Consider the following 11720-nt stretch of genomic DNA (forward strand, 5'->3'; position numbering starts at 1 on the left):
TGCAGCATTCCAGGATTTAGATGTTTCAGTCGAGATATAGAGGGATGTCAAAGAGGGGAGTTGTGTTACTGATTAGGGAGAATATCACAGCTGTATTGAGAGAGAGCACATTGGAGGGCTCATCCAGCAAGGCCAAATGGGTAGAGCTCAGGAATAGGAACAGTGCAATCACGTTGAGTTTATTACAGCCCTTCTAATAGCTGGTGGGAGGTAGAGAAAAAGATTATATAAAAATGTAAGAACAACAGGGTTGTTGTGGTGCTAGATTCCGACTCCCTCCTGTATTGACTGGCACTCAGTGCCAGGGGCTTGAATTGGGGAGGTTTGGTATTTATTAGGTGCATCCAGGAGGGTTTCTTGAGGCAATATGTAAATTGTCCAACAAAGGAAGAGGCCATTACTGAACCTGGCATTGGGAAAGAGCTCAGTCAGTGGTTAAAGTTTCAGTGGAAGGGAGTATTTCAGAAAGAGTGGCCAAAATTCTGTAAGTTTTAATTTACTTTTCGATAAAGATAAGAATAGTCCTCAGATGAAAGTATTAAACTGGGGGAAGGCTAACTATTACAATATTCGACAAGAAATGAGGAATGTAGGTTGGGGTAGCTGTTTGACAGTAAATCTACGTCTGAAATGTGGGATTCTTTTAAAGGCCAGTTGATTCGACATAGTCAGAAATCATTCGACACCAGGTTATAGTCCAACAGGGTTATTAAAATCACAAGCTTTCAGAGCATTGTTCCTTCATCACCTGTACATGTGCATGTCCAATGTTTTCAATGTGCTGTCTGTGGTTCAACCTTATATAAAGTTGGCGAATCTGCTACCGTTGCAGGCAAAGCGTTCCATTCCCTTACTACTCTCTGAGTAAAGAAACTACCTCTGACATCTGTCCTATATCTTTCACCCCTCAATTTAAAGCTATGCCCCCTCGTGCTCGCAGTCACCATCCTAGGAAAAAGGCTCTCCCTATCCGCCCTATCTAACCCTCTGATTATTTTATATGTTTCAATTAAGTCACCTCTCAACCTTCTTCTCTCTAATGAAAACAGCCTCAAGTCCCTCAGCCTTTCCTCGTAAGACCTTCCCTCCATACCAGGCAACATCCTAGTAAATCTCCTCTGCACCCTTTCCAAAGCTTCCACATCCTTCTTATAATGCGGTGACCAGAACTGTACACAATACTCCAAGTGCGGCCACACCACAGTTTTGTACAGCTTCACCATAACCTCTTGGTTCCGGAACTCGATCCCTCTATTAATAAAAGCTAAAACACTGTATGCCTTCTGAACAGCCCTGTCAACCTGGGTGGCAACTTTCAAGGATCTGTGTACATGGACACCGAGATCTCTCTGCTCGTCTACACTGGATAAGCATATGGACATACATGGAATAGTGTAGGTCAGATGGGCTTGAGATCGGTATGACAGGTCGGCACAACATTGAGGGCCGAAGGGCCTGTACTGTGCTGTAATGTTCTATGTTCTATATACCTTTTCTGTATCTTTAAGCCGTAAAAATAAAAATGCTCTTTGACTTGTATCAATATCGATTAAAAACTTCTGTTTTCTTAGCAATAAAAAATGTAAAGCTATGTTCTGAGAGTGTTTGTTACTTATGTATCAAATGCAGGGAACCAAAGTGACTAAGCTGTCTGTGTCTCAACAACTTATTTTTATTTTAATTGAGGCAGCTTTAGAAATATATTTGTCTGAAAGAACTTGCATTTTAATCAAAAAGAATGTAGCTTTATTTCCTTAGTGGTTAATGCCTATGTATAGTTCTCTGCACTCATGGAAACATGTTGTTTAACGGTAACCAGCTTTCTCTAAGTCTCAATTCTCTGATGTCCAAAGCTATTGTCTAGTTGATCTTCAATTAGTTTTCTAAATATCTGCCATCAAGAAATTGCATTCTATTGTAGATCATTACTGCTGCTGTCATGGTATGAGCTTGTTTCCAGCAGGGTATTTTTAGCTGATGCAGTAATTTTTTTGTTCCATTCATTCAAAGGATATGGAAGTTTCTGGTTGAGCCAGAATTTATCTACCATCCCATTGTTTGGAATGTGTTGGTGAGCTGCTTTCTTGAACTACTGCAGTACATTTGCTTTAGGTATATCCATAACATCTTTATGTAGGAAGTTCCAGGATTTTGACAGCGATACTGAGGGAACTGTGATATATTTCCAAGTCTAGATGGTGAGTGGCTTGGAGGGTAATTTTTCAGCTGGTGGAATTCTCATGTATTTGATGCTCATGTCCTTTTAGACAGTAGTGGTTGTGGATTTGGAAAGTGCTATCTAAGGGGCTTCGATGAATTCCTATTGACTCTTGTAACATAAGAAACTGTGTTATCATTTTGTAGTATTGAAAAATCCAATAGACATTTATTGTAACTAAAATATGCCAACATTACATTCCTCAGGCATATAGTATCTGGGTTAGTATTAAGACAATATTTACAACAGAGGATTGTACTTCCAGTATAGTGTCATGCATCAAGTGATCTGAGCTAAGGTGTAGTGTTAGATCTTTATGCTCTCAAATCACATGCTGTGATGCAGGGATGATATCATGAGCATGTCTTTTATGGGAATATGAAATACTGACCATGAGACATGATGCATTTAAGTTATCTGACGTGACAAAACAAAACTAAGTAACATGGAAGATGGAATACAACTTACAGAAATTAGATCTCATCCACCTTAGAAGTTCTATACTAAATTAAGCTGATGAACAGGGAAAGTACAGCAGGTTGAGAAATCCTGTGAGTGCAGTAGAACTGGACTTTTAAGTACAGAACTCATTTTTCTAACCTGTAAGCTGACCTCTTCCATTGCTGTACCTTGACCTCTCACCAGCTTGCACCCATCCATCACTTTATCCCTTTACCACAAAACCTGTGTAGCAGGCCGTTAGCAATCACAGCATTACTTCCCAGTTCTCATTTTGGACCTGACCTGTCAGGAGCGATCCGCTTGTTAGAACATAGAACATTACAGCACAGTACAGGCCCTTTGGGCCTTGATGTTGCGCCGACCTGTGAAACCAATCTGAAGCCCACCAAACCTACACTATTCCATTATCATCAATATGTTTATCCATTTACCATTTAAATGCCCTTAAACTTGGCGAGTCTACTGCTGTTGCAGGCAGGGCATTCCACGCCCTTACTACTCTCTGAGGAAAGAACCTACCTCTGACATCTGTCTTATATCTATCACCCCTAAATTTAAAGCTATGTCCCCTCATGCTAGCGATCACCATCTGAGGAAAAAGGCTCTCACTGACCACCCTATCTCATCCTCTGATCATCTTGCATGTCTCTATTAAGTCTCTTCTTAACATTCCTCTCTGTAACGAAAAAAGCCTCAAGTCCCTCAGCCCTTCCTCATATGACCTTCCCGCCATACCAGGCAACATCCTGGTACGTCTTCTCTGCACCATTTCCAATGCTTCCACATCTTTCCTATAATGCGGCAATCAGAACTGTACGCAATACTCCAAGTGTGGCTGCACCAGAGTTTTGTACAGCTGATACATGACCTCATGGCTCCGAAACTCAGTCCCTCCACCAAGAAAACCTAGCACACCGTACGCCTTCTTAACAACCCTATCAATCCGGGTGGAAACTTTCAGGGATCTATGTACATGGACACCAAGATCTCTCTGTTCATCAACACTACCCTTAGCCCAGTACTCAGTATTCCTGTTACTCCTTCCAAAGTGAATCACCTCACACTTTTCCGCATTAAACTCCATTTGCCACCTCTCAGCCCAGCTTTGCAGTTTATCCATGTCCCTGTGTAACCAGCACCATCCTTCCGCACTATCTACGACTCCACCGACTTTAGTGTCAAATGCAAATTTACTAACCCATCCTTCTACGCCCTTATCCAGGTCATTTATAAAAATGACAAACAGCAGTGACTCTAAAGCAGATCCTGCGGTACACCATTAGTAACTGAACTCTAGGATGAACATTTCCCATCAACCATCATCCTCTGTCTTCCTCCAACTAGCCAATTTCTAATCTAAACCACTAAATCAGCCTCAATCCCATGCCTCTGTATTTTCTGCAATAGCCTATCGTGGGGAGCCTTATCAAATGCTTTACTGAAATCCACATACACCACATCAACTGCTTTACCCTCATCCACCTATTTGGTCACCTTCTCAAAGAAATCAGTAGTGTTTGTGAGGCATGACCTACCCTTCACAAAACCATATTGACTATCCTTGATCAAATTCTTCCTTTCTTGCTGATTATAAATCCTATCTCTTTTAATCATCTCCAACACTTTACCCACAACCAAAGTAAGGCTCACTGGTCTATAATTACCAGGGTTATCTCTACTTTCCTTCTTGAACAAGGGGACAACATTTGCTCTCCTCCAGTTTTCTGGCACTATTCCTGTAGACAATGATGACATAAAGATAAAAGCTAAAGTCTCTGCGATCTCCTCCCTAGCTTCCCAGAGAATCCTAGGATAAATCCCATCCACCCCAGGAGACTTATCTATTTTCACACTTTCCAGAATTGCTAACACCTCCTCCTTATGAACCTCAGTCCGGTCTCATCTAATGGCCTGTATCTCAGCATTCTCCTCGACAACATTGTCTTCTTCCTGTGTGAATACTTATGAAAAATATTCATTTAGCGCCTCTCCTATCTCTTTGGACTCCATGCACAACTTCCCACTACTGTCCTTGACTGGCCCTAATCTTACTCTAGTTATTCTTTTGTTCCTGACATACCTATAGAAAGCTTTAGGGTTTTCCTTGATCCGACCTGCCAAAGACTTCTCATGTCCCCTCCTGGGTCTTCTTAGCTCTCTCTAGATCCTTCCTGGCTAACTTGTAACTCTCAAGTGCCCTAACTGAGCCTTCATGCCTCATCTTTACATAAACCTCCTTCTTCTTCTTGACAAGAGATTCAACTTCTTAGGTAAACCACGGTTCCCTCACTTGACCACTTCCTCCCTGCCTGACAGATACATACTTATCGATATCCCTTTCCATGGCTAAAGTAAACGTAACCAAATTGTGGTCACTATCACCAAAGTGCTCACCTACCTCCAAATCTAACACCTGGCCTGGTTCATTACCCGGTACCAAATCCAATGTTGCCTCACCTCATGTTGGCCTATCTACATACTGTGCCAGGAAGCCCTTCTGAACAGATTGGACAAAAACTGACGCATCTAAAGTACTCGAACTGTAGCTTTTCCAGTCAATATTTGGAAAGTTAAAGGCCCCCATAACAACTACCCTGTTACTTTTGCTCCTATCCAGAATCATCTTTGCCATCCTTTCCTCTACATCTCTGGAACTTTTCAGAGGCCTATAGAAAACTCCCAACAGGGTGACCTCTCCTTTCCTGTTTCTAACCTCAGCCCATACTACCTCAGTAGACGAGTCCTCATCAAACCTCCTTTCTACCACCGTAATACTGTCCTTGACTAACAATGCCACACCTCCCCCTCTTTTACCATCTTCCCTGATCTTACTGAAACATCTAAACCCCGGAACCTGCAACAACCATTCCTGTCCCTGCTCTATCTATGTCTCCTAAATGGCCACAACATCGAAGTCCCAGGTACCAACCCATGCTGCAAGTTCACCCACCTTCTTCCAGATGCTCCTGGTGTTGAAGTAGACACATTTCAAACCACTTTCCTGCCTGCCGGTACGCTTCTGCGACCTTGAAACCTTATTCATGGCCTTGCTACTCTCAACTTCCTGTACACTGGAGCTACAATTCAGGTTCCTATCCCCCTGAATTAGTTTAAACCGTCCTGAAGAGCATTAGCAATTCTCCCGCCCACCCCCCACCCCCACCCCAGGACATTGGTACCCCTCTGGTTCAGGTGTTTATAGAGGTCCCACCTATCCCAGAATGAGCCCAATTATCCCGGTATCTGAATCCCTCCCTCCTGCACCATCCCTATAACCGCATATTCAAATGCTCTCTCTCCCTATTCCTCACCTCGTTAGCACGTGGCATGGGTAACAAACCAGAGGTAAGTTCTAGCTCTAAGCTTCCACCCTAGCTCCTTGAATTTCTGCCTTACATCCCCAACCCTTTTCCTCCCTATGTTGTTGATGCCTTTGTGGACCATGACTTGGGGCTGCTCCCCCTCCCCCTTAAGGATCCCGAAAACATGATCCGAAACATCATGGACCCTGGCACCTGGGCGGCAACGCACCAACAGCGAGAGTCTCTTGTTCCCACAGAATCTCCTATCTGTCCCCCTAACTATGGAGTCTCCCCTCTTCCTTTCTGAGCAACAGTTTACCAATGTGGAAAGAAGGTATGTTACAAAAAGGAATGGATGTGGTGTGTTTGACAGGATTCTTTTACAAGGCTGGAGCAGGTGGATGTTTACATTGACTCCACACCTTGTGTTACATTTTAGTTTGTATGGTTTCACAGGTTTAACACCTTTGCTCAAGTGATTCAAAGTTCAACACTGGTCCTTTCTCAAGACATATAAAGGGATGTAGATATAAAGTCAAAAAGCATTCAATTAAGTTGCCACATAAAAAGTTACTGTACAAATTGAACTCCAGGTATTGGGGTTGATAGATTAGTTTTGATGCTGAAACCAAGAGAGTTGGGATAAAAGGGACATTTCTGATTGGCAAACTGTGTAACTAATGAAGTGCTCCAGGGATCATTTTTGAGGCCATACCTATTTGTAGACTATTAGAATGACTTAGATGAAGGATCTGACTGTATTAAAGCAATGTTTACTCATAAAAGAGAAGTTAGTTGTGAGGAGGACACACACAGTTTGCAAAGGGATATAGATGAATCAAGTTAGTGGGGAAGATTTTGACAGATAAAGTATAGTGTAGTAAATATGAGGTTGTTTACTTTGGGAAAAAGAATAAAGTGGCAGAATATTATGTAAAAGGAATGATACAACAGAATGCTACAATACAGAGGTATCTAGGTGCTATTGTACATGAATCACAAAAAGTTAGCATGAAGCCAAAGGAAGTAGTTAAGAAGGCAGATGGAACATTGACTTTAATTGCTAGGGGATGGAGTATAGAAGTCAGGAAGCCTTGTTACAACCATACAGAGCATTGATACCCCATGGAAGTATATTTCTAAAACTGACCCACTTTGGTGGGTGGTCTGACAATCTCTTTAAGAATGGTCTGTTCAGCTGCATTGGGGTCTGAAAACAAATCCTGTGATGGGATCTCAACATATATTGAACATCTTCTTTGCCTGTGCATAGATGTGGACATTTTAGGGCAATTTTTGCTTTGGTCTTTACCAATGTGATAGAAATTACACATCTGGCTCAGAATGAGCATGTTATTTCTGCCAGCCATTTTGGAGTCTACAGAGACTATTTAACAGCACAGTAGAATTTCTAAGCTATAGTAGGAACTGCAGGTGCTGAAGAATCTGAAATAACAAGGTGTAGAGCTGGATGAACACAGCAGGCCCAGCAGCATCAGAGGAGCAGGAAGGCTGATGTTCCTGCTCCTCTGGTGCTGCTTGGCCTGCTGTGTCAATCCAACTCTACACCTTGTTATCTTAGAATTTCTAAGCTACATGTTTCTGGAACTTCAAGTGAAATACACTTAATTTATTTCCCTGTTCCCAGATGCTCTTGATGTGAGAACAGTAGATTCCAACTCTTTCTCAGGCAGTGGTGGAACCAGTTAATATTGAATGCAGACAAGATATAATGTGCAGCCCTCAGTAATGTTTCTGAACATGCATCAGTATGCATAATTTTGATTCAGTGTTGCAGTTAGTGATGAAATGAAAGTATATTACTTGACAAAAGGTTAACGAATGGTAACGTCACTGATCTAGTAATCCTGAGAACTAGACTCATGCTCTGAGACAAAGGGTTTGAATCCAACCACAGGTATATGGTGAAATTTAAATTTAATTTTAAAAAATCTGAAATTAAAAGTCAAATGTAACCATTATCAATTTTAAAAAAATATGATTCACTAATGCCTTTTAAGAAAGGAAATCTGCTATCTTTATTGGCCTGTATGTTACTGTAGACTAACCATGTTATTAACCCTTAACTATCCCTGTGAAATGACCTCAGCAAGCTACTCAATTCAAGGACAATAATCCTGGGTTGATCGGTAATGCCCAATAATGCCTCAGACTGTTTGGTAATTAATTTTTTTTTCATAGGTTCCCCAAACTTAAGACAGAAGCCACCACCACGCAGGGAAACTAGCCTGGTATGTATGGATTTTGTTTTTCTATTACATCATCAATGCATTGACTAAACCTTCCAATCCCACAATCTCTACCATCCAAAGCTTAAATACAGCAGGGTTATCAGAACATCATCACCTGCACATTTTCCTGCAAGCTACGCCTCAAGCTGTTTTGGAACTATGATCACTGATCTTTCATTGGCACTGGATGAAAATCTTGGAGTAAAAAGCTGCTGGGCATCAATACTTTGTGATCTATTTTTCTGTGTGGTTTGCTATTCACCCTTATTTAAGTGTCATTAGCAAGTTTGATATTGTGGTCCCAATGCCCAAATCCTATATACCAAGAACCAACACCACAAAAAGAGAGTGTATGAGCAAAGGTTTGTTATCTCTGGAATTTAGGAGCTATAAGGAAAGACATTGGCATGATTATGGCTCATGGGAAGTCTGAAAAACTAAAGTGCGTCTATTTTAATGCCAGGCACTTGACTGCTAAGGAGCAGATGAACTCAGTGTTGATCAGCACATGAGAATATGATACTGTTGCGATTACTGAGATATGATTGAAAAGGGCAGAACTGGCAGTTCAACATTCCAGAGTAAAAAACTTCCAGACATAAGTGTTGGGAGGTTGGAGGAATGGGGTGGGTGTGTTTGATAGGATTCTTTTACAAGGCTGGAGTCTGGAGTCTAGACAAAAGTAAGAACAACAGTTTCTTTCCCGAAAGGGCATCAAACCCTTAACTCTGGATTTTTATTAAATTCAAAAGCCACCATCTGCCATGGCAGAATTTAAAGTTCTCCAGAACATTACCTGCGTCTCTGGATTAATAGTCTGGTGATTATACCACAAAGCCATTGCCTCCCCTATATTTGTAGGAGATTTTAACTTTGCTAACATTAAGTGGGGTTGCATTAATGTGAAAAGGTTTAGAATAGAATTTTTAAAGTGCATCCAGGAGGGCTTTTTGCGCCAGTACATAGATAGTCAGGCTAGAGATGGGGATAGTGACCATAACTGTATAAGTTTCATGGTCATTATAGAAAGGGTTATGGATAACATAGAAATTGAATGCCTGAATTGGATAAGGCTAATTTCAGGATCTGCAAACATAGACTGGTAGCAGCTACTTGTAGATAGGTCTACGTTTGTAAAGGGCAGGTCATTTAAAAGTAGTATAGTGAGAATTCAGGCTCATTGTGTTCCTCTAAGATTGAAGGGGAAGGGCAGCAAGTGAAGGAGCCCTGGAGGTCAGGATATATTGAGAGTTTTGTTTTAAAAAAAGGAAGGAAACATATGTGATGTACGACTCATTAAAAGTAAGGGAGGCCCTTCAGAACTATAGAAAGTTTAGGATTGGTTGAAAAAGAAATTAGGAGAGCAAAGCGGGGCCACATAATATCTTTAGCAGACAGGATTAAGGAAACCCTAAGGCTTTTTATAAGAGGAAGGAGTGGGACTGATTAGACATCAAAGGACAACATGTGCACAGAGGCAGAGGAAGTGTGTGAAATCTTAAATGAAAATTTCTTTTTTGTATTCACAGAGGCGAAAGGCATTATAGCCAGGGATTTCGTTTGGGATAGTGAGGCTCTAGAACATGTTAAAATTATAAAGAGAGATATTATATGTTTTAGTGAGCACAAAGATACATAATCCTCATGGTGATGTATCCCACGCTCCTATGGAAGGCAAGGAAGGAGATTGCTGGTGTCCTGTCAGAGATATTTAATACTTTGCTGGCCACAGCAGAAGTGTCAGAATACTGGAGGGTAGTTAATGTCATTTCTTTATTCATTTATTATTAGTAGGGAAGGGCTAGATAATTACAGACCAGTTAGTCTGACACTAATGGTAGGGAAATTCTTGGGAAAATTTCTGAGGTTCAGGATTTATCAGCACTTGGAAAGGTAGTGTTTAATCAGGTATAGTCAGCACAGACTTGTTAGAGGGGTATCCTGTCTGACTAATTTAATTGAGTTTTTTGGAAAGATGAATAAATCAGTGCAATAGATATAGTTTACATGGATTTCATTCAGGCTTTTGAGAAGTTCCAAATGGAAGGCTGGTCCAAAATAGCCCGTGGGATCCAAGGCAAATTGGCAAACTAAGGATAGGGGTACTGAGTAACAAACGGACCTTGGTGTACAAGTCTATAGAGTCCTGGACTCTGTGACTTCTGTTCACCAAAGGTTTAATGGATATGAAGAAAAGATTCATATAAAAGTTGGGTCCATTGACCTCCGTGTACGATGACATATGCTCAAGGGGCTAAATGACTACTGTTTCCAACACAGATCCTGGGATCTGTCACTGAGACCAGAACAACACCCCATAGTTTAATTGTTTGCTTTCTTCTGAAACCATTGACTGGTGGAGAAACATTCACTACAGAGAAAGAGGTTGAAGATAGTGAGATAAGAACTCTTGGTTTGCTCGTATACAATTCATGGAAAGCATGAGTAAAGTTGAATAGCTGCGTCTTTTGGTGCAGTTGCAACGAAGGCCCAAGTGAGACAGTGATCAGCACAAAGGGCATTCAGGGTTAGTAATGTTGGGACTTGGAATTGGATGATATAATAGGCGGTAGTAAGAGTGGTAGAATATGAACCTCGGTGGGAGGTGGATGTAGTAGCAGAGATTGTGTGAATTTGAGATATCGGAGCGAAAAGGGCTTTTACTCTGGTGGCATGGAGAATGTCATTTTTACAGTTCTGCAGTGGTGCGCATTCCTCCAGGTAGCTAAGAGTGAACCAAATGGGCAGCTGCCTTGGACCAGATTGGCATGGCCTCCTCTGTTGGGCATGGGTGAAGAGGATGTCCTGCCTCTGAACAACCCCAACAGTCAGGACCTCCAGGTGCCAACTTAGTAGAGATCTATCATCAGTTTGTTGCTACCTATTTAGTTTGAGAATGCTTTTCTACATGTAAAATAATTATTTGATAAATGGGAGCAAAATATAGAATGACTTTATATTTGTTGCTTTTTTGACAATCTAAAGCAATAAAGAGTGAGAAAAAATTTTTAGTAGCAGAATAAACTGCAACAAACTTTGAAAATTTTCTTTTACTTTTGCTTCACATAGATCAAATAACAAATATTGTGAAAATATGAGGTTCATTTCAAGGCTTTTGACAGTGTTCACTTTTTGTATTGCAATCCCTCCAGGGATTCCAGCTGCCCAAGCCTCCAGAGCCTCCTGCTGTTGAAGTGGAGTACTACACCATTGCAGAATTCCAAACACACATTGCTGATGGGATCAGCTTTCGTGGGGGTCAAAAAGCTGAGGTACATAGCATGTTTTAGTGATTTCCAAAAGAATCTGTCACAGCAAAGCTCGATAGTTTATATGCAAAATATTATCACCTTGTGGAAAACAATAAACTAACAGAAGCCAATTAACAACTCCAACTAAAGATAAACAATTTTTACTTTAACAGCAAAATTCAAAAAAGTAAACACGAGTTAACACACAAACTGTGATCAATATAATCTGTAAATT

The 11720-nt window shown here is 41.0% G+C and overlaps 1 protein-coding gene across 4 annotated transcripts in view; it reads left to right on the top strand.

Moving 5' to 3' along the window:
• The window catches only part of sh3pxd2aa (SH3 and PX domains 2Aa), a 293361-nt gene that overhangs the window by 266265 nt on the left and 15376 nt on the right, over positions 1–11720 (top strand). For all 4 annotated transcript variants that reach the window (XM_048550881.2, XM_048550883.2, XM_048550882.2 and 1 more), the window contains 2 exons: positions 8185–8234; positions 11387–11506. In XM_048550881.2, coding sequence (XP_048406838.1) covers positions 8185–8234; positions 11387–11506 — 170 coding nt within the window. The remainder of the gene's footprint in view (positions 1–8184; positions 8235–11386; positions 11507–11720) is intronic.

The sequence above is a fragment of the Stegostoma tigrinum genome, chromosome 20 (assembly GCF_030684315.1).
Source record: "Stegostoma tigrinum isolate sSteTig4 chromosome 20, sSteTig4.hap1, whole genome shotgun sequence".
Taxonomy (NCBI): domain Eukaryota; kingdom Metazoa; phylum Chordata; class Chondrichthyes; order Orectolobiformes; family Stegostomatidae; genus Stegostoma; species Stegostoma tigrinum.